The 24,418-nt window shown below is 41.2% G+C and overlaps 1 protein-coding gene across 3 annotated transcripts in view; it reads left to right on the top strand.

Moving 5' to 3' along the window:
* kcnh2b (potassium voltage-gated channel, subfamily H (eag-related), member 2b) overlaps positions 1-24,418 on the top strand; it is a 79,617-nt gene that overhangs the window by 41,100 nt on the left and 14,099 nt on the right. For 2 of the 3 annotated variants that reach the window (XM_049749616.2, XM_049749615.2), the window contains exons 4-7: positions 1,714-1,869; positions 2,298-2,511; positions 2,694-3,016; positions 3,096-3,307. In XM_049749616.2, coding sequence (XP_049605573.1) covers positions 1,714-1,869; positions 2,298-2,511; positions 2,694-3,016; positions 3,096-3,307 — 905 coding nt within the window. Of the gene's footprint in view, positions 1-1,431; positions 1,541-1,713; positions 1,870-2,297; positions 2,512-2,693; positions 3,017-3,095; positions 3,308-24,418 lie in introns of those variants that run through there. The other variant, XM_049749617.2, reaches the window with a different exon arrangement.

Here is a 24,418-nt window from a genome sequence, read left to right as displayed (position 1 = left end):
TGTGGTTATTTGTCTCGATTACAGGCGAGTGCAACTGATGAATCGATGTCAGGAACAGTTTGTGCTTCAACTGCTTCTAATCCTGAAACAATCTCGAAAAATGTGCCAGGTTTCAACTTGATATCAGCTCGTATGTGTCCTTGCGAGTCTGTGGTATTTGGAGTAATGTTATATCACTTATCGGAGGACAGCTGCTGGGCCATTATCTGTGGCGCAAGTGTTTGCAAGTCCAATATTAATAGTCTATATGACATTTACTCAGCGATGAGTCACACACAGCCACACTTTATTTATTTTTCCATTTGTTATTCGAGTGCTGTGGCACTCTCAGATCAACAGACTCGTTATCTTTTTTTTGATGGAGCAAACTGATTATGGTATATATACTCAATGCAGGCCACTCGTGAGTTTCTCAGGCAATGTGTTGTGCTGCCCTGCCACCTAGCGGTGTAAAAAGAATTATTCACACAGCAATAACTACAATTGGCCTGTGTGAGTAAAAAGGACTTTAAGTGCGATATATATTTATTTTAGATGGCCATATTTTGCACTAACTGTATAAGAGTTTTTTTTTTTTTACATTTGACACATTTATTTAAATTGATTACACCTCTCTGTATTAAATAAAACTTTAGGCATCATCTGGTGAGCTATTGTCACTAATGCAATTTACTGATAATGACATTTGTGACAATATGCTAAATAAATCTATCTTATATTTCGGTGCCAGGTTTTTTATCTTGTCTACTAATGACCCAACCAACAAAACAGAACAGATGGCCCAGTTTGAAAATGTGCCATTTTGCAGGCCTTATAATTGAGGACACATCGTCATTTGATCAGCAGATCACTGAACCTCCATAAAAAGTTTGCCCTGTGTCGCACTTTGTTCAAAACGTGTTTAGAGCGTTTTGATAATCTCCTCTGGCTTTTTTATAAATCAGCCTCGCTGAGTCAGATTACCAGCTGGTACACACTGAATTGGAATATATCCACGGGGGATCATTTAGATGAAATGGCATTTGCCCTCAGAACGTCAAAGCTCACTTTATGTCCGAAGCGCTTGGAAAAATACACCGAGGAGTCCCGACAGTTTTCCCCTCTTTAATTTGGATCCATAACATTCTACTTTTAGTTCTTCTTGTTATCATGGAGCTTTGTGATTGTGCCATACAGGCTTGGGTTATTAAAAAGCCACCAAAATCGACATCGCAGATGTTAATGAATCTCGGCATGAATGGAAATGACCCAGAAGCTCTTGAATGAAGATGAGCCTACACGTGAGCACATAGGCGTGCACACAGACACATGTACACGCACACGCACTCTGTGAGATATAGCCAGATGGTGTAATCCTTTGGTTTTCATATTTCCCCCCTCCTTTGTGAGGATTATCCCGTCGTCCAATCGGGATTTTGCACTGTTCCCCCGAGCTATGATGTGATATGAATGACTGACATGCTGTATATTCCGATTTCCATCTTGGCCGCCGTGGTTGTTAGCGTATTTGTGGAGTTGATTGCTTAGCATCATTATGCAGGTAAGAGACATGAGCCAGGGGTGCAGATAGTTTTTTTTCTTAGGGGGGGCATATTTTTATTAAATTTATTTGTATTGATGATTATAGTTACAAAATGTCTCACAATGGATCATTTTGATCTTTAGTCATAGTTGTTGTCAAATCCAAATGTTTTGTGTTGCCCCCCCCTGCAGGTCAGTGCTTCCTATGCATGGTGGATGTGGTGCCCGTGAAGAACGAAGATGGCATGGTGATCATGTTCATCCTCAACTTTGAGGTCATGACTGAGGAGACACTGCAAGACGGCAAACAGGAGCTCAACCATCGCCTTCCCACCTGGCTCGTCACTGGTGAGGAACTCTTGGCTTGACTGGAAACAAATAAGAAAAACAACGAAGCTTGCATTCAGTCAGAAGTAAACAATCATCAGTGTAATCCACCCTGATCAGTGTTACATTCATCCACACATAGAGCAGGTGGCCCATTTTGCAAAGTCATATGATTTAGTCGAATCCTTTTTATTTATTTTTTTGGGCGGAATGTTCCGAACTGTCTCTGGACTCAGTGTTCTATATACAATGTTAATCAAGTCATGCTCTGAACTCCGGAGCTAAATTATAATCAATGCCACTGTCCTAAATTTCTCTTTAAAGCCTATTTCGGCTCAACGTGATTCAAACCTCCCCCCCCCCCCCCCCCCCTCCGCGACACGCGATTGCTGCCCTTTCTAAATGTTTCTTTTGATTCATAATCAACGTCTTCTTGTTTTCTTCATCAGGTCGTCCCAGAGGCTTCAAGTTACGCCTTCCCCTGCTGCGCTCCCTCTCCAACAGTAAAGTGTCTCTGGATGACGCAGAGTCCGGTCACATACCCGTCGCGACAACTTTACCACTGCACCCGGTCGACCACTGCCACGAGTCCCTCGGCTTGGAGGAGTTCTTGCCCCTTTCTCCTTTATCGCCGGAGAACTCGGAGCAAATCAGTGAAAGCAGGTAGAGCTCCAAGAGTATTTGCTGATTTTGCATCGTTAAATACAATGCTGCCATCTTGTGGCATATAAAAGTATTTCGACATAGAGGTCTGAAAATTTATGGGGATTTTTTTAATCCAACCCCTGAGATGGTTAGAATTTAGTCGACACATCCTAATTCAATAAATCTTTTCTGTTTCCAAGGTCAGCTCTACAAAGTTGGCCAGAGGACCACGTGGAAGACCATTGCACTTTACTGGACTCTGCATCCACCACAGTCCCTCATCCACCTCACCACATAACGCACTTAGTCGGACCCCTCACCCAGTCGTCTCCTTGCGTAGCACCCCACCATCGCCTCAGCCTCAACCAGGACGCCTCTGGCTCGAACTGTTCCTTATCGCGTAGCCGCTCGCGCGAGAGCTTTCACAGCATGAGGCGCGCATCCTCTGTGGACGAGATTGAGGCCATGAGGCCTGACTGGGACCGGAAAAACCGGAGAACCAGTGTCCGACTGGGAAGCACTGGTGCGATGCAAAACCGAATTCGATTTTTTATTTTTTTAAATGGGATTTTAACCCTTTTGTATCTCATACGTGTTTCCAGGTGCAGTGAACAGTAAGTCCAACATACTGAACTCCACGTCAGACTCTGACCTCATGCGGTACCGTACCATCTCCAAAATTCCTCAGATCACCCTGAACTTTGTGGATTTCAAACCCGACCCACTCATCGCCCTACCCTCAGGGGAGATGGACATCATTGCGCCTTGCAAACTCATCGACCGCACGCACAATGTGACGGAGAAAGTCACCCAGGTAGGAGCTGAGTTTCTTTCTGGAGGCGGAGCGTGTGTCATTTGTTGTCGCAACCCAGCGGCCTTAGCTTACGTTGTGTTTTACGAAGCTCTTCACGACAACATCACGCAACATTAGCGCTGAGTGGAAATGGTTTTTGATGAGGCCAGATCATGCCTGGGTGCACTCTGAGGCTAGTTTGAGTAAAAGAAAAAGAAAAGTTGCATTTTTTTTGCTGGAATTTCTTAAACGTGTTTGCTCTTGTGTAGCAATGTGACGTGACCATGTGACAGACAAATTACAACTCCAAGAAAGTGCCTGTGTTGGATGTACGTGCTGGGCTGACATTTTATTTCCACAATATTTTAGTTACTTTACAGCCATACAACCTTCAAGGAACCCCGCATGAGCAATCGAAAGGGGAAAAAACAATATTAAAGATTAAGTTAAGCCCTCTGTTAGGGCACGTCTACAGAGAGTTACTAACGGGAATAGAAATGATTTGATCCGATCATGCTCTTTTTTTTTTCCCCTCCTATTGTACTTGACGGAAAATAATCCAGAGGTGGTGATGCAACACAATAATGTAATCATGCTACAGTATGTGAGTTGCAGATGGCAAGGTCAAAAACACAACTTGCTTTCTGTGTGTGTGAGATTTAATCCATACAGTAGTTGGTATGTTCCAGCTGCAGCTGTGTCTCCAAATGGCATTTCTAGACTTTTTTTTTTTAAGTTGCACACTTTATCATTTGATTTGACTTTTGAAATCAAATTTTACATGCCTGTCATGAGTGGAAGAGAATCTTATGATGAGCAGAACTGTAATGTTACCTCAGACCTCAAGATGGTAGCATCACATTGAGGCGTTTGGTTCTCCGTGATCTCAGCATCCCAGTGAATAATTTAGAAACCTCTTTAAAGGGAAGACTGACCTCTTTTTTTTTCCTTTTCCATTGTATCTTATATTGACTTGTGTTTGTTGCTTGCATGCAAAAGTAATTGACTCAAGTGATTCATTTGGAATCCACTTTCATCTGGCATTTTCAAATAGGGTACTTGCAAGAAAGATCTCATCCAATATTCCCAGCACATAGCCATTTCCAAACAAGGCACGGTGGAATGGGAATTTGCGATTGATCGACATTGGCTAAAATGTGTTGCGTAATGATATTCTTTGGCACAGGGTTGTATTGTGTATTCCATTATTGCATAATTTATCTTGCATTATACCAGTACAAGGCTGGCTCAAGCTACTGAAAGCTCAACGACGAAGACTTGCCGTGACATCATCAGCATTCCATTAAGTGAAATATAGGTCGGACATGTTTATTTAATAAGCGGGCGATATGGAGCAAGTAGTTCCTCAAATGTTCATAGAAATGAACATACTAATTACAAAAAACAGGAGTACTTCTTAATTTTAAAATATTAACATGTCAAGAAGCACTAGAGGGGAAAACTATGCTCAACTGATATTTTTTTTTCCAGGGCCTTATGATTTGTTATTTTTTCTTTTGTGTAGGATCGGGCTCGGAGTTGAACTTATGGTGAGCCGTCCACCTCTGGCAATGTCTCGGCAAAGCGCTATGTTTGTGAACTAGGGCAGAAATGAATGAAAACGTGGGCTCTTTTCATCTCGCCAATGAAAAGCGTCTACCTGGAGGAAAATAACTTCATTTATTCTCTTTAGAGTTGCCGATGAGACAGACACGAGCTGTGGCGAGCTCGTTTGACTTCGCCCTCTAGTTACTATTACCCCTTTATGCATGCATGTATTGTCTGGAATAAAGGAAACGCACGGCTCATAATAGGCATCGTATTACGAAAAGGCTGCTCGGTTTTGTACTTGGATGTTTATTGTGTATTTAGTTCTAAAACCTCCTTTCATGCTTTTGTACCAGTGGCTTGTTCTCCCCAGTTAAATTGGCTGAAATGGAGTTTAGGAGCATGTGACACATTCAACCTGCAGGAGTGTAATTTAGCTGCCCGCTCCGTGGCTCCGCCTCAATACCTCAGACTGATTAAGTGTTTTTTTTTCCCCCCCATGTGAGTTCATTGACCCACAAAGTAAAAAAGCATCCTGTCGGCGTTTTGAAGTTATTCGTTTACCCAACTTGTCTACTCTTTATTCATTTTACGAGACGTATTGAAATTCTTTGAATAGATGAAGACGAACATGCATGATTTTTGAATGTGGGGTGAAGTTGGAGAGGACCCACAAACTCCACTTTGATATCTCACTTTCCTCGAGGTGAAAAGGATTATTACGCGTAATCAATCGGACTGAATTGGCACAAAAAGACTTTTTCAGCATCATCCATCTGCAACAACAAATTGATCGACCAGATAGCGGGCTTTCATGCGTATGAGTCATGTACAAACCAAAAATGTGTTGCAATTGTCCAAAACAACTTTGCCAATCATCTCTACTGTTCAATTCAAGCAGCTAATCTATATCTAACTAATCTGTTTCCCTTTCTGCCTCCCTCAAATAGCATTAAGCAGGTATTGATTTTGCCATTTGCAACGCTCTATATAACGGGACTTGTTCAAAAGTAAATCCGGGCTTTGTCTTTGAAAGGACATGATGACGCTGTCCCACGGGGCATTCGCAATTGATTTGAGTTGAAATGGAAAATGGTGCGTCCGATCACTCGGCGGTCATCTTGAACGCATACCTTGAATCAAAATCACAGGGACGGGCATTGTTGTGCAAAATAAATATGAACATGCTCGAAAAATAACATTTTATTGTATTTCCAAATACCACTAGGATGAAACACCTTATAAAATAAATCTCACGTTGAAAGGGCAAACAAGGCCACCAAGCCTGGGAGCAATCATTCATCATTCAGTTCATTTACTTCAGTATCATCTTTTACATTTTAAACTCTTATATCCTTTAGCACACCCCTAACAGCACGTCCACCTCCCCCAACATCCCTCCGCACTATTGCACTGTGACCCATTTCTTTTGCCCTGGCCTCATTAATCACAGGGCTCCTCATCATAACAGGTAATTGAATCAGAGAGGGTGTGAAGTTTTATGAAAACACAAACATTGATTAGTAGGCTATTTTTAGGCCAAGTGCTAAATTCTGATATGATTAAATGATCATTTTTATATGTATATTAATAACCCTAACCCTAACCCTAACCCATATGACCACGTTTAGATTAACATGCAAAGCTACTTGAAACTCTGGAAAAAAAAAAAATATCAGGACTATTAAAGTTTCATGAGATGCACGGAGTTATGTCGTACAACCACTCCCCAGCGGTTCGTTCGATGGTTGCACTAAGATCAGGTACAGTAAGTGAGCCAGTCAGGCACCCACTTCGGACCCATCCATCATGCCGCCAGGAAAGGGGAGGGCGGGGCAGTGAAGCCGGCTCATCTCAAGAGGCAGTGGAGTGAACCAAGTACAGCGCCATGGTGCTCGATCACTGACACATATGCACCGTGTTTTGTTGAACCCCGCAGCTAGCGTCTAATAGTTTGGGAAGCATTATTGCTATTACTCTACCATGTTGTATACTATATCAGAGAATTTGTTATTCTGCACTTCATTTTGATAATTAGAAGCCTGTCGAGGCATTTTGGCACGATACTCAATTATGTGGCGTGTTGGAGCCCCGGTGGCTTACCTGTTTTCTGGGTTTGGTCGTGTGATGTTTGGAGTCTGCTCGGAAGTGAAATCGTTTATCCTCATGGATGTGACAAATTTGCACAAACACATACAATGTGCTGACAAGCGACTGGATGTGAACTTTCGAAGTCACCCATAAGGTCAACACTTAGTGCGAATCAATAGCTGACTCAATCTGTTACGTCTCTCTCAAACACACACAGACACCCACACACATCACGACCCGTGATTACCTTTACCCTCCGGAGAATACGTGAGCTCTCCGGAGATGTCTGCTGGTTGCTCTTGTCGTTTGACAGCATCCGGAAGCAGATGCTGCCATTTAAACTCGGTCATTATCGATGACCCTTGTTCAGACCTTGAACCTTGCAGAAATATCAGGGTAAATCTCAGCTGGCGCTCTATTCTTTTGCAGCCATACATTTTTTTAGGACAACAGCTTTATAGTACTGCATTTAATTTAATTTAAAAGAAGCCCAGAGAGAGTGATATTTTATTATTATTATTATTATTATTATTATTATTATCCATCCATCCATTTTCTGAACCGCTTAGTCCCCACGGGGGTCGCGGGCGTGCTGGAGCCTATCCCAGCCGTCATCGGGCAATAGGCGGGGGACACCCTGAACTGGTTGCCAGCCAATCGCAGGGCACACAGAGACAGACAACCAATCTCACTCACACTCACACCTAGGGACAATTTAGAGTCTTCAATCGGCCTACCAAGCATGTTTTTGGAATGTGGGAGGAAACCGGAGTGCCCGGAGAAAACCCACGCGGGCCCGGGGAGAACATGCAAACTCCACACAGGGAGGGCCGGAGGTGGAATCGAACCCGCACCCTCCTAACTGTGAGGCGGATGTGCTACCCAGTGCGCCACCGAGCCGCCCTATTATTATTATTATTATTATTATTATTATTATTATTATTTAATTTATTATTTGTATTTATATAATTATTTCATTCGTATTTATTTATTTATATTTTTTTTTATTTTATTCATTTGCTGCCACATTCATTTGTTGACTTTTTTGGTTTGTACATCCAATTTTGAAACTATCAGGTGTCACTATGGATTCGAGTCAGTGTTCTCATATTAATTTGGCAAGGAGATGTTAGTACATGTGTATGGGGATTCTCCGTTGTCTGCTCATTGGCTTGTGTGAAGACCATCTGCACAGGCAGCTCGCAAATGAAGGATTTCTGGTTCATCTGGTGTGCTAACAAATGGCAATGTAGGCAAATCCCAAAAATACCTGCGCACATGTGCGTTGTATATCAGCTTGATAAATGGACAATTCGAAAAAAAACATACAACGACTCGGCCTCCTATGCACTACGCTGAGAAATAACCTTCTTGTTCTTATTTAGGTTAGCTCGGCTCCAGACTCAGGAAGTGCTTAGCACATCACTTTCCAATTTAGGACTAAGCAGGAATATCATCGGGATTTTCTTGTTTGACCTTATTTAGCATAGCAATGGAGAATCTCATCACATAACGTGCATGTCCTGTCAGGAGTTGAGAATCTAAGCACAACACCCGCTGTGGTAAACTCATTTCCCCAAAAGTTAAACTCAGCGGGAAGCTTTTTTCTGCACTGGGCTCTCCAACATACTCAATTTCACGTCTCGTCCTTGCTAGACCCGTCCACTTTAATATTTCATTGAATTTGTTTGTGCCCTTTGGTTTTGTTACTTTGTGCTTTGGTGGTTTTTATTAGTTTGGAATTATTTGTGTGATATAACCTGAGCTGGTTAGTCTAACAATTAAGCCTTCCATTGTTATTACTTTATGCTATGGGGAAGGAAAATATAGTTGGAAAAAAAATAAATCTCAGTTTTTCTTTGTTTTTTTAATCCCTCAGTTTCTCTCAGATAAAAGACGGAACTCTCACTTTCCATATTGCTGCCAATCATCATCTCCGCAGAGTAAATGATCTGCTGCACTTTGCCCTTGTCCTTGGCACGAGCTGCAGAGAAGCCAGATGGTGATGGAGATGAGGCTTGGCTTCATCGTGGATGTTTTAAAGTGTACTTTTATCGTAATTGACAGCTCCAAGCTTCCAAACTGAAGCATGTGTTCACAGGGAGTACTAGTTAAGGTCATTAAACTGGTGAGCAAAACGAATATTTCATTGAGGTCTATTATAATTACAATCAAAGTGTGGCTCAAGTCACATTTCCAAGTTTTATGCTGTGCAAAGAGGCGAGAAACATTTAAAGGGATCAGTGAAATTCAAGTTGACATTCAGAAAGTTCTTTCACAACAGTAGCAGCATAAAATAAAATTGCTGAGCCAACTTCAATGGAGATCATCTCAAATTGTTATTAGGCTGACAACAAATGGGCAGTTTAAGGACGATTTGGAATGTTTAATCCTCCCTCTCGGGCTCTTTACATTTTATACTTAAGTGCCTTAAGGTCATTTAGGGTTTAGATGTTAAATGTTGTGGCGTACCTTTTTTTAAAATCAATATTCTGACCCGTTTGATGAGTTGAATAATGTTAGCGTTTGACACATGGAATTATTTTATTTTTATTTTATTAATTTTTGCTATTCTCAGGATTATAAAATATCGCAAAGTTGTTGACACCAGACACTAGGGGGAATTTTACAAATCGGGGATTGCGGTTTATTAGCATACAGTAATTGCGTCCCATGAGACTGCTTACGTAAATCTTTTGTCGACTCGGTCGTGACACGGGTGGGGTCATGCCAGGGGAAGGGCGAGGAATGTTTGTCATATCAGCACTTTTCAAATGAAAGGCTTCACCATCATCAAGTGTGTGATGGTTGTAGTTTGACTTTGGGCTTTTTTTTTTGAGTCCTGTCATCGCTTTTTGTATAGGCACATAGTGGAGTAGCATACAGGGAGGGGGGGGGGGGTTGACAAACATTCACTTCAAATCAAGTGTTTTCCAGGAAAAGCTTTTAGTCACCAGACAAGTGCCAGTAAATTCAACCTGGGGCATTGTACGATCTGACATTTAACCTTGAAAGCAAGCCGTTCTTTTTTTTTTTTTCAATCAAAGTAATGTCAAATAGAATTCATGGTCAACTTTTATATTTCTTTTAAAATGACAATAAAATATTTGAGTTTTCCCTGAATTTAAAGCAGTACCATTTTAGATTTAGACCTTTGTGTAAAATTGTGACTAAAATTGTGAAATGGTAAAGTACGTATAAAAATGTGTACGAGCCATGTAAGCACAAACACAAATATTTGATTGAAGTAGCAACACATTGAAGGCCCTGCGGTATTTATTTAAAGATCCTCGATTTTTGCAGTTTGAAAGAGCAAATTCCAAACTCCACAGGGGGTTGGCTATTCTTTCACTGTTCACACCTATTTGGTCTTGCTTTGTTCCCCCATTTCTCCCCCCATTGCCTGTGTTTGCCTGACGTCTTAAAAGGTCATCGCCACCTGGAGCAGCCTGCAAAGAAAACTGTCACATCCAATCTGTCGCAACACTCAACACGAATGTGTGTGAGTGTGTTTTCCATCACTCACTACACACATGTTACACGTTGACATTATAATTCAAATTCAGAGGGTTCAGACATGCATATTTGTGGTTTGGCCTTTGCAAATTCACTTATTATTATTTATTTTTTTCATGGCGCTCGATCCCCTCATTCATTTTTTTTACTTGATCCCTGAGTTATTTGAGTTATTTTTTTTCTTTCAACTGCTTATTCGCTTTAATAATAATAATAATAATAATAACAATAATAATAATAATAATAATAATAATAATAATAATAATAATAATAAGACAATCCCATCTGATTTTTGCCAAAAGCCATATTTCAACCTGGGCTGGGCTGGAAACAGATAATTATAATAATTATAAATAAATGATTGATAATTACAAAATAACCCTGGCCTCTGTTATCACCGCAGAAGACGAAAAATAGCTCTTCAATTGGTTAATCCAATCCTAATCCAAAGGACATTTATCTCGGCTAACGATCAAGGTCAGAAAGACTTTGGAGAAAATGTCCTTAATGTCTTGCCCCGCTGCAAATTAAGAGGAGGTTTAAATATTGTGCATGTCTGTTTGTATCAGAGCTACTGCCTACTTAATGAGGTGGGGGAATCTGTAAAAGTAATTAATGTCTGATATTATGTCGAGAGTCATCAGCATATTCCTATTTATTTGGATCTGGCTTCAGTTTCTACAAAAACAGAAAACTTGGGAAAAGTATATTTGTGGGGAGGCATTTTTTTTAAGTGATTATTTGTCATGGCTCTGTAAGTAGTTTACCTGCATAATGAGTATGTTGACTCACTGTGTTGTCACAACTGCTGGAACATCGTGCTACTGTGATGAAAATAGCTGCTAATGAATTAGCCAAGAGCAAATGCAAATTTACCCAAGAAGCTGAATTGAGATTATGTAGATGTCCAACAATCATTTATATTTGTTGGTCATTGTGACCGATGTGGAACTCTGAACTTTGGTATTTATTGGTCGAACTTTTGTGTTCTTTAATCCCTGATCCACAAACATCTCTTCATTTGTCTGACTTCTGTCACTTTCAATTCTCCTTGCTTCGAAATTGCGGAATATGACTTCTGCCCCCATTATCGTTGTTGTTTCTTTTTGTTTGGCCTTAAAAATAAATAAAAAAAGACAACATCTGACTTCTATCTCCAAAACTGGATGTTAGATTAAAAAAAAAAGCATCTTTCCTGAGATTAGTTTGGTGGCACGTGTACACATTGTGTCAACACAGTAAACATCTGTAGAATGAATGTCCTGAAGCTGCAAGCACTTTTGGCAGGCTTCATTGGAGCCATCGCTAATTTCACTCATTTCTTGCTTAAATCTTTTTTTTTTTTATGCTCACCTGCTCCAGGCGTTCTCCACATGCATCACCGTCCTGTTCATCCAACCTAATACACCACGTGTTCTTTCTCATTGCCCTCAGCCAACCCTTGACTTCCAACTCTCCTCCCTGGAGCTTTTTTTTCCTCTGCCGCTGCATCCTCATCGTCCTTCCTGAACTATTCCCCAGAGAAAAGAATATCCTTCACTTTCGAATATATTTTCATCATAATTTTCTTCTTCAATCAATCCGCTCTCGATAGGACATCATTATTGACGCTGATGGTCCATAGTTAGCAAAACCATGAAGGTGACACACACAAGGGTAATATAGACCCAGATATAGAACTGATGTCACAATGTCTTATGAACACCTGGCATTCGAAGCACATGACCCACAGTCAGGAGCCCCTGTGGACCATCATGCGTGATCACTCACACGCAACCTCACAGGAACATGTAAAACCACAAGCACACACGTGTAGGACGCTTAGGAAGATTCATGATCCCGTGTTCCCCTTTCTCCTCCATCGTGTTGTAAGAGGTGAGGACGTTATGGTCGGAGACTGAGGGGGTTGGGGTTCTGCCTTGCCGACATCAGCAATAGCCAAAGTGGGACGCCAGCGTGTGCCTCAGAGAGGCAAAATAATGATGTCATTTTTTTAAAGTGTGTTTACGGGGGTTATTCACTCAATATATGATGTGGATTTTTTTTTTTATTTAGTCCATTTCCTAATTGCCAGTTGTGCATTGACCTCTATGTGTGCACAGACTGGAACCCTTTTCAATTTTGAAAGCACTCAAAGTTTGCACATTCACATTGCAGTAAATCCACTCCAATTTTGCCATATTAGATTCCCCTTCCACTTTTTAAACTGAATTAAATGAAAAAAAACTGTTCAGAAAAAGATGATCGTCCCAGTCTTCAATCAGTCACATCTATTAATTTTTTAAAAGAGCTAGTATGGGATGGTCAAGGTGATGAAACAAAGTTAAATCAGGACAAAATTCTTCTTTAATCAATATAAGTTGTGTGCCGTGACACCATACGGAAAAGTCCGCCATAAAATGACTGGTCAAAATAGATTCCGGTCAAAGCCATTTGTCTTTACACAGTCAATTAAGCCTCCGAAAAGTTTGAACCTCTCAAGGTCCTTCCGAGATATTCCTTTGGAAATTAAATCACTTTAAGAAGTTGGCCGGCTCCACTTTATTTCTAATGTAAGCAATATGAATCTTTTAAGCTAATTGCATTTAATCACAAAATTTATGATGTCATCTTCTTTGCTTATTTCAAGAGATTTTTAACTTTTATTGAGGATTTAGTCACCTCGGTGGCTGCGCTCAATTCTAATTCTGTCAAGATGGCACCATGATAGTGAATATGCCTGCTCTCTATCGGAAGACTGATGACCGGGACTCATCTGAGCATGGTAATAGAAAAAAAGGAGCCACCATAATGTTTGTGACTTAAGATGGATTTATTCCACTCTGCAAAACCGCCACAGATAACCTCGCTTTCATGCAGCAGTGAGAGCAGAGACTTCAAATAGGATACGTCTGCTGAAAAGAAAACTTCCTAAATGTCCTACAACCAATCCCCAGTGTCTTCCTCTGGTCTGAAGGCAAGTCCTTACCGCTTAACCTCTTTTATCTTCTAATTCTCGTGACCTGCTGGATTGCACAAGGTGGATTTTCTGCTGGGCTGCCATTGACGAGAATGAGTTAATGGAAATGTCCTAATTTCTATTACCTGTATTACCGTATTTTCCGGACTATAAGGCGCATCTAAAAACCTAAAATATTCTCGACAGTGCGCCTTATAGTCCAGTGCGCCTTATATATGGACCAAATTCCTTAATTTAAACTGGCCCGAAGCATTGTGTCACGAAATCAATCATAAGTGGCCCGCTGAAGACTATGAATCATGAATCAAAAAGACTATGGATCATTATTTTGTGATTATAAAGTCATTTGTTGCGTCTGAAGTTGAAATAAAAAAGATAAAATGGAAAATGCAATTAGAAACAGTAGCGGCTTGTAGTGTGGAAATTCTTTCTGTATTGTGTACTAGTTTTAGTAACAAACTGCTCATGGGGAATGGGCCCGTCCGTGTGTTAATTTGCGCGTGTGTGTCCAATTGCTCCAAGCTCGGCGCTCCATGGTCACCGTTCATGCAGCGCCAGCAAAGCCCTCAGTCGGCATAATTACCCGAACTTGTCAGTGTCTCACAAACTCACACTGCTGTGCCTGGAACAATTTTCCTTTCGTAATGAGCCTCATAAAGCACAAAGACTATTCTCAGTGTGATTCTTCAAAGATTATTTTCGTGCCGTTCGATATTTTTATGTTATTCTGCATTGCGTGCATCTAAAACAAAACCGAAAAATGGAGATAAGGCTGTTTTGTTTCAGGTTTCTTCCTCTTTAAAGAAAAATGCATGTGTGAGAAACAGACCATGTGACTCACTTGTATAGATACACACACAAATAAACACACACACACCTTGATTTACACAAAGTAGGTCAGCTAAAGGTAGCGCACCATTTGGATATGATTCATAACCGTATGACTCATAGCTTGCTGATCAATTGCTCGTGATTGGATATTTCTCATTTGCTCCGATAAAGAATCGCATTGTTATTTATTTTATTGTTATTTCATTCGTGTTCATCTCGTTGCTTGTTATTAAAGGGTGTCAACGGTAGCAATTTAGTGAGCCGGATCGCTCGGTAAATAATGGAGAGTGAAATGTCTGAAGCTGAAACGCTACAACCTGCTTTTGACATGATTTAGTCGGAAAGGCTCAGCCGTAAATTGGAGAGTGTAAAACGGGAGGTTTAAAAGGGAAACACTTTCAGGCAAGTGACACGGAGACCTGAAAAAGCTGCGGTGGCATAATCCACGTTGAGGATGGAAAACACTCTCACACGCACACACATTAGACAGCCGCGTGTTCGGTAATGAGAAGCCGGACTGGCACGTGTCAGGAGAGGAACGTCAGATTAAAAATCATTTCAAATGTTTCGATATTTTAATATGTCAAGCAGCTTCCCCTCCATTTGCACCAGGCATCTTCTTAAATCGAAAATTAAATCTAAGAACCAAAAGTAAATCTTAAACTAAATCTAATGCACATTTTCGGCTGTATGAATAAAAAAAACATATTTTTGTGTGTGAGCTCCTAAAAGGAGGCAGTGCTCCTTTGTTAGGAGAGAGAGAGAGCAGGCAAGCTTCACCGGCCGGGGGAGCGACGCAAGAAGATGGGAGGGAGGTTGGATGGGCGAGGGGGTGGCTGGCTGGGGGTGGGGGGTGTTAGCTGAGCGTAGGGAAGTCTCAACAGCAGCAGCAGCAGATAGTCTGAGCATTCTCTGAGTGCCACAGCTGTGGATCTGATATGAGCTTCATCCTCCAGCAACCCCATAAGACTTGGAAAGACTGAGAGACGAGGAGAGAAGAAGAAAGGACCAACCACAGGACCCGAAACATTGGGGGCCCCGTCAGTCAAAGGGCGGTCGGAGGGGAGCGGAAGTCCGGACGAGGGGGGCCACGGAGACCACGCTGACTTCAGTGCCAACTTTGACCTTTCCACTTTTGGGAGGGATCGGAGAGGGGAGGACAGCCGACGGAGTGGCAGGACGGGGAAGCGCAGATGGCGGGCGGGTACGGGGGGGCAGTTGGGGTGGCACGGGCGACGTCCGGCGGGACACAGCCGTGCCTTTGGGCCGAGGGTCCTGGGCCGATCAGATGAGCGAGATGTCGCTGAGCGGGAGGGACAGCCTCCCCCAGGAAGGCGGGAGAAACGCCAGGGTCCGACGGGCCGTCCGCATATCCTCCCTCGTGGCTCAGGAGGTGAGTGAGGGGGGCGTGTTCTGATTTGGGCATATGTGTTCTGCTGATGATGACATGATCAGAAAATGAAAAGTGTGAGGGTGTGAGACAAGTGTGTGTGACAGTACACAATCAGGGAAATACATGCTCTGCATATTACTGTGCACATGTGTGCATTTACATCATCAGACTATCCGCCGACCCTTGACCTCATCACGGAGCGTCGCTTGTAATGTTGACGTCAAGGAATGTAGGATAAGATCATCTAAATCCTTTAATGGATCATAGAAAAATAATTTTCCTTCTATCTCACAGTATATGTGGAGAGATGTGATTTAAGGAACTTTACGTAGTATGAAGTAGCGCTTTGACGCCATCATCTGATATGCTCATTGTCATTTCATTCAACGAGCAAAAATATAATTTTATCTCTATATGTAGTCTCGTCTAGGTGTGTGTACTCTTGTGTATACTTCGAAAAAGACTGTGTCGTGCCGGCGGCAACGGAAACACTTTGCGTGTGTGTGTGAACGAGTGTGTCGACCGGTTCCCTTGGCGATCCGTGTTTCTTTGTGTTCATCCCAATGTCGTCTGCGGAAAGAGACAACACATCTGCGCTAAAGTGTTTGGGAACATCAGGGTCCAAAAGTGCACTGAAACCTCTCCACAGACCTCCATGATGGTCCTCGTAAGGGAATGCTGTTTCATTCCATTGACTGTCCTCAAGGGCGTGTTTTGAGTCGGGAAAATGAATTTGGGATTTGGCTATAGTTATTGCTGACATTTGAAAAGTGCTATTTATGCGGTTCAGCTGCTCTGTTATACTGGCACTATTGAAAGTGACAGAAGAGAGAGAGGGAGAGAGAGGGAGAGGGAGAGAGAGGGAGAGAGAGAGAGAGAGAAATCCGACAAATGAGGAGAGTGGACAGTCTTGCAACCCTCACCAAAAATAGAAATGCCTATTTTAATATCAATATTTCCTTTTAAGCCTGATAATGACAGATATTGCAAAGCTGAAAAATCTTTAGGAGTCTTTTTTTTTTTTTTTTTTTTACTTGCTATTTTTATCACACGCTACAGAACCACTGAGAGAGCAAGTTTTGTTGTTCTAGAAACATCACACACACTTTGTTTGTTCACTTATATTTTTGTGTGAGGTCATCCAAATTACTGAAAAAAAAACTATTGATCAGTTAAATTTGGAGATGGAACAACACTGAATGTTGTTATGAGTTTTTTATTTTTTTTATTTTCTCTTTGCACATCAGATAAATGTTGATTTCTCATTCATCTCACCGGAGGCAGCACACACAATCCACCTGAAGGGAAGCAAAATAAATCAGTAATCGCATCCAAGACAAATTGCTTTTTTTATTGTCCAGTCCCCACGTTCTTTTTTTTTTTTGCCTATGGGAAAAGTTATGTTGGCAGTTTCCAGGAGTGTCTGATCATGACAATGCGCGTGTGAGTGTGCGCGAGAGAGAGAAAATGAGAAAGAGAAACAAAAAGTTGCTAACCATCCACATCCATCACCTTTACCAGCAATGCCCTTGAACGTAGCAATCAGTTCCTCTCGACAAATAAATCAAAACTCTTCCCTCTTCTTTAAATTACACACACACACACATATATGGCATCCATTGATGATAAAATATTGCTGCTCATAAGCGAATCCTCAGGTATATTCAATTTAAAATTGAATATGTTCTCTAAGCCTGCTCAATGCTCTTCACGGATGATTGACTACAAGTCAAAAATGTTCCTCCACAGCAGAGATGAAATTCTCTGGTCAAGTAAGAATTTTTATTTATTCTTTTTTGGAAATACTTCATACATCGCACTTTTTTCAGCCAGACAAACTACTCTTGCTTGTATTCTACTAAAAGATAAGCGCTGTTGCTAACGTAGCACTTCGTCTCCATGCTTCCACTAGGCAAAAATATTTTTAAAATATAAATTACTCACACACACACCATGCAAAATCAGGGCACTGAGAAAAATGTCGCCTGAGGTGCAGAAACACACAAGTACAATTTTATCATGTATTATTTCCCTCTCTCCAAAAACAATAAATGATGTACTCACTTTATATTTATCATCATCGGCACTATTTTATTCTGGCATCTCTGGGTCTTCTAATTCCCTCCCACATTCCTAAAACCTACAAATCAGGGTAATTGAAGCCTTTTTAATTGCTGTTTGTCCATTCCAGGTTGCACACCTCCTCCAAACTCCATTTCACGTGTGAGATCCACACAATATAGAAAATGTGACGCCGATGGCGTTTTGAACTCACGTTGAACCTCACGTATTCGTTTTAGCGCCACAACTGTCATAGATGAAACCCAGCCGAAAAAGGATGAAACCTTCAGCTGAGCAATGGAATTAAACTCCTACCTGATTTAATTACCAATCTCCTAACGTTTCATCCTCGTGTGTCCTCGAGGTATGAGGTGCAAAATTTTTTCTGTGTCTTAACGAGCATCGGCCTCAGATGACAGAGGTGGTAATGGGAACCAGAAAAGGTGTTTTAACACACCTACACGCAAAAGTCGTGATGCTAAGCATACCCGATTGTCGGAATTTAACACAATTTCCTCCGCTGTATGCTTTGATAGCGGTCAAGACCCGTTCAGAATCCAACTAGCGCTTTGTCTCACCGACTCCCACACGGTGCGAATCGTGACGACCCGTTCACACTGGCTCACTCAGACAGCGACTCGCATGTACGCCAACAAACCATAATTGCCCGACATGCCAAATGTATCTTTGTCCAGATGAATGTGGCTGTGAGGGGTCAAAAAGGGTCATGCATTGTTTTATTAATGGTTCCATAGAAGTCACGACTAGTCTTCTGTCATTGTAACAAGTAGAGGAAGGGAAATGAATGGGCTCTCCCTTCCTATTCTTTTCACAGCTCATTGCTCATTCTTGCTGGCTTCTTCTAAAAATGGTGCCGTTTAAAAGTAGCAGCTGCTTTTAGCATCTCTTGCTTTTACTGATGAGCTGTGATTTTGTGTGCCTGGTGAAAAATGGCGATTGATGTGGCATATTTGGTATTACAGACAGGCCACATGATGGCGGCATAGCACAACTTTTGTTCAAAAGAAGCTCCTCAATTCACCTCAGTGGCCTTGAGAGAAAAATGGGAATAGATGTTTTTCTTTTTTTTATTATTAGAAAATTGAAATTTATGTGCTTCTGCTGTCTGTCTATATATATATTTTTTTACCCAGCAGCACACAAGTGAGAAAAATGATCTGATTCTGCTCTGTGCAAAAGCGTGAGATTTTCCTCTTGTTGGACAAACAGTCTGTAAGCGCTCACGTACTTTTTATAGCTGCTTACTCAGACAAACACATCCGCACGCACCAAAAGCTTTCAGACACAAACCCATTTTCATCCCCCCCTAGAAATTGAATTTTATTTTACAGCCTTGTTTTGATAAATACATAGTTGTATTTACGGACGCTATTTCACATTTGACAATCCTGTATCAATATATCAAATGATATCATGACAAATTGGAATCACCAAACTATGAGCATAAAAAAAGTTAATTCAAAAATGATTTAATGCCTGCCATCACTTTTATTTTGGATTTGTATTCTCCATCCAATTATAAGACCACAGAGCACGGCTGAGATGACCACTTAGTTTCGGTTTTAGTTTAGTTAGCCGCATTACATAATGAGAGTGTGTGATAGCCAGGAACAAACATTCCACAAAAAAAAAAAAAAAAAGTCATCCACCCACGTGGTTTAAAAAATACGTGTCACACTGCGGCAAATGTGCTTATGGGACTGATATTTTAACAAAAGCTCTCAACTAAAATATTCTTCTCACCCTTGGAGCTAATGGGGACAAGTGGTTCAGAAAATGGATGGTGAAACAGATGGATATGTGTTTTAATTGCGATACATCTCTCGTCAGAAAGAAGTACAAAAAAACTAGTGGGAAATCAAATTTAAGTTAAGCTGCTTATTTAAATAAAAAGTCTGAAGTTTAATGAATAATATTGAGTACTTGAATACTGCACAAGGATGTTAGCGTTTCAAAATGAAAATATCGGCGAATAATCGACACCCGCTCTTAATAGGGTGTATAACGCCGTAAATTGGCGGCAAAGGATTACTTTTGTCTGAATAAAGCTCATTGCCTCACACCAAATTGATTCCTCGGCAACAGATGGGGTAATAGTGTCAATCGGTGGAGAATTGAATTTTTCAGCAAATGGAAGGTGGGTTAAAAAAAAAAAATCAATAATTAGGTCAATTCATCACCTCATTTCACTTTAATACCAAATGATGACACGTCATCAGAAGTCGTTAGAATTAGTGGGGAAATGATTGATGACTCATTTTGAAAGTGACACACACGGATTAGCATCTCTGAGATCTATCTTCTGAAATTCCCCTGTCACTTTTGACCTATGGCTCATCAACTATGGACTCAAATTCTAATATTACAGATTAAACTGGACGTTATAGATGACTCAGGTCAAGTTGGGTCACTGCAATAACCAAATGCAAGACAATGAGTTCCGCTTGCTTTCACTCCTGACACATTTTAGCAATTATTTTCCGGGAATTAATTATTACACCCTCTTAATTCAATAACTACTGGTGTAGAGTTGATGTAATTTAATGTGAAGTCATTAGCCAGGATGATAGAGGGAGGCAGGTGCCCTTCACATATACTTTCGTACCGGGAACGATCATCGGATTCTTTTTTGGGAAACACCATGATGGACGACGACTTCATCGGGTTATGACACGGTTCATCCGTCACCGTAATGTATTGAGCTGATACTGACATGCCCTTAGAAAGATGATTATGAGATAGATGTCCTGCAGACTTTATCGTTATGTATGTTTATGGTCCTTCCTAAGTGAGTTTGAACTCAATTGAAGCTTTTTACTGTCTTCATGGGGGCTCCCCCCCCCCCCCCCCCCAGACTCGAGCTGTAGCTATAACTATACCCAAAATCTGTCCCCGGTTGTCATAGTAACACAAAGTCTTACTTGAGTCACACCGAGATGGTTCATTTGCATGTGACGGGAATTCCGCCAGAATTAAGCAGGTTACAATCAGTGTGTAAATATTTTTTTTGTTTTGGCTTTTTGTGGCAGGGATTACAAAAAAAAAGAAAGGGCTTGTTAAGAGAAGAAAAACAATATGCAGTTTTACCGACTATGAAGATGTATTTTATTATAATACGTATAATATAATTTTTCCCATTGAGTCATTAATGCAAATCAGTCCCATCTCAAGGTACTTTGCCGTCTGTTGTTTACAAACATTATGAAAATGATTTTGGACGTGTACCAGCATCAGAGAACGCCTTGTGTACTCATATTCTAGTTATTATGATCCAAGTATGATTGGTTTGTGAAGGAGATTTCATTAAATGACATATCCCCCAAATATAATCACACAAGAAGAATGCTGTGCTGTGACTTGATGGCCAGGGAGGGGAGCTGCTGACTCCCTGATGAAAAAGACCCCAACCCATTTGTGTCCATAATAAAAATCCAACCTCATCATGCAATCTCCCAAACGACCATAAATCAATAATATCAATGATACTCTGTTGCTTGGAATGACTTTTAAGCATAGCGGCAACTACCATACAATATACAGCAGCTATGGGAACATATAAATTATGTATAATTATTATTCCAAGAAGTCTAACGTCAAAAGGATTTTGTTCCTTTCCTCTGGCTGTGATGCCAATACGTGTTTTAATGAGCAGCTTAGCTGTAAGAGGTTTACGATCCAGCTTCCATCCTCTCTTCTTCTTCTTCTGCTCTCCAAGCCAAGTTCCATGTATGCACAGTAGCGACATGTGACATGCTCACTGTTCTCCTTTGTACAATTTCTGCACCCATGATGTCTTCCTTCTCACGTCACTCTTTTGGCTTTCTTTTTTCCATCTTTATCCGTGCATTTATTCATCTCTTTCCATCCTCTGTATCTTGGCAAGCTATCCCCAGATATGGAATTCTGACAGAGCCCGTTTCCTCTGTGTTGTTAAAAATAGTATTTCTAAAATTTTGACTTTCGTGTAGTTAATGTTTTGGCCGATAACTGGGAGTGTTTCGACTAAGAGCTTGACTAATAAATAATATTATTATACAAACACAGTTCGCCATTTTTCCTGATTCATTTTGCAAAGCGACCGAACTGGGCAGTAATGGGTTAATACTTTTCTGACCCAATAAACACTCCAGTCTGGCAGTGGGCAAGCCCTTTCTTTTACCCTTCACTTCCTAATATGTCAGTGTCTGTCTGCACGCCCACGGCAGTTTCAAAGTGATATATCTGCTGAGATATTGGGGAAGTGAGCCTGTGAGGTTTCCTGATTGAATATAAAACATTTGATGGGCTGTTGCTTTGCAATATCAATCCTCGGGATTCCTGTACAGCTTAATTGCAATATAAAATTATGTTAGTTTGCATTTGTCATTGTTAAAAAATGACTAATTATTCAGTATCTCATGTAAATAGCCAGACACAGATGCAATAATAAATAATAAATATAATTATTATTATTATTTAGTTTATTATAAAAATAAAAATAAAATAAATATTATGATGATGATTATTATTAACTACTGGACTATAGTGCTGTGCTTTTTGGCTAGTTTTATTGTGAATTATTTGCCAAAACATGCTATTTTTATTTCCTCGCTCTCCTCCCTTGATTTTCTCACTCCACCGCTCTCTCACCACACCAGCGGTAAAGCGGTATTACCCACAGCAGCAGAACAGCATCCTGGCTTCATCTCCAACTAATGGGAAATAACTCTCATGCTGCCATCTTCCGTGTTTTTTTTTTTCTTTCCTTCCTCCACCTCCTCCTCATCCTCCTCCTCTTCTCTGTTGCATGCTGATTTATTGAGTTAACAACCAAGCAGCCATCAGCAGTCACGCTGTGGGTGGAAGACAGTCGAAGAAACTCAATGAGAGGTGACGACAGCGGTGGGTTGATCAGGACTTGAAAGCCAGCTGGGGTCTCTTTGGAGGTCTGCAAAAGGGAAGACGCATCAGAAGCAGACTGAAGTGCATTTTGAAGGAAGCTGGTGCAAGAGGCAAGATGCCAACCGGGGGAAAGAGGAGTTTTTCCAGGATGAAGGCTGGAGCCTCTTCCATATGACAAATACCATCAGGCATGATGATTTTTCCACGCCGGCCATGGTAGAGTGACCTCCTTGGTGACCACTTAGTAAAGTCTCACCCAGGGTCGAAACAGCCAGCGGTCACGGATGCTCGGGGGAGGGTGGGCTGCCCTGACCCTGACCCCAACCCCGGTGAGTCGCCGCTGAGGACCATGGTCCTACCATTGCTGCTCAAGCTCCTCAACATCTTCCTGCGCCAGTCGACCTTCGCTAAAGCCCTCGCCGCAGATCAGCGCTCAAGTTCCTGCTGCCCGCCCGCTGTAATGCCGCGCCCGCCCGGTCTGCCAATCTCTTGTCGCCGTGGGTGGGAGGCGAGAGAGCACCCATCGCGGCTGCCCACCGAAGGGAGAGAGGTGAGATAGAGAGGGGGCATCGGGGGAGAACCAGGAAATTCGACTTGCTTCGATTTAAGAAGTTTAGATGGCAAGTGAAAATAGTCTTGTGCATTCTCTGCACTAATTATAACCTTAAGTGAGTACATAGAAAAGTGATTTTTTTTTTTTTATAGATTTGAATGTGATCAATAAGCATTAAAAAATGCTTCTTGTTTTTTTTCTCTGTAGCCGCAGTCTTTTTTTTTTTTTTCATGGTGTTGGAAAAAATAAGAGTTGTACAATGGAGGCAGCCCATCTGTCAGGTTTATGACGAAACAAAAATAACCAAAACCCATACCGTAGGCTGGTGTAAAGCATCACTTGGAACACTTGGATCTCTTTTGGTTCAAGCGCTGATATTGGCCCCTGCGTTCTTGCTCGTGTTGGTTTCTTCCCTGCAGTTTCTCCAGGCCGTATCGAGTCACTTTTGATCACGTCATCTTCACCAGCAGGACATAGGGGCCATATATGAGAAGCCACTGTCCTATATTTGTTGTTTTTATAAACGGGAGCTGCAGCAGGATAGTGAACATTAGTAATATCTTATTTTATTTATTTTTTATTTTATTTTTATAATAATACTGGCATCAATTTTGCTCACACAGGTCTGACAGAAAAGTTTCAAATGATAACAACTAAAGTTTAAATAGAGTACAAACAAAAGCAAGGTTGCTGCTTCCTGTCTGGAATGCGACTCAGGTCAAAGATCAGCCGTGAAATAAGAAACATATTTTTCTGGTGTATGCACAAGTTGTAGTCGTGATGCTGACTAGCACTTCATATAACCAGTTTTGGCTCAGTCTCTGCTGCTTTCTTCTTTTCGCTCTTCTCCTCTGTTCCTCCCACACAGCTTTCAGACAGGCCCTGTATGACACCTGAAAGCCCCCTCAGCTTTAAATGTACCTGCTTCTACTGTTTAAAGTTATGCAACAGTTTGGCAAACCTCAAAATAGGACACAACCATTGCGTGAAATGTCTTCTCTCCTTGTTCTTTTCGAGGCAATTAAAATCCACCCTCACAAAACCAACCAAATGGTTGTAAACCAGAAACATCCACAAATATTTTATTTTATTACCCTGCTATCATGTTATATATTATACTACAAAGTATATGATGAATAATCTCCAGGCTAGTCCATCAATACTTTTAAATAGATGAACAAGGGTCACCATGGCAACCGCAAAAAAAATGCTCACTTCATTATTATAAGACAGTGAAGCATCTATTAAAAAAATTGGAAGGAGTTTTTCTCTCGCCAG

Source organism: Syngnathus scovelli, chromosome 18 (assembly GCF_024217435.2).
Source record: "Syngnathus scovelli strain Florida chromosome 18, RoL_Ssco_1.2, whole genome shotgun sequence".
Lineage (NCBI taxonomy): Eukaryota > Metazoa > Chordata > Actinopteri > Syngnathiformes > Syngnathidae > Syngnathus > Syngnathus scovelli.
The sequence above is the reverse complement of the archived record's forward strand: the minus strand, read 5'-3'. Positions and strand labels throughout refer to the sequence as shown.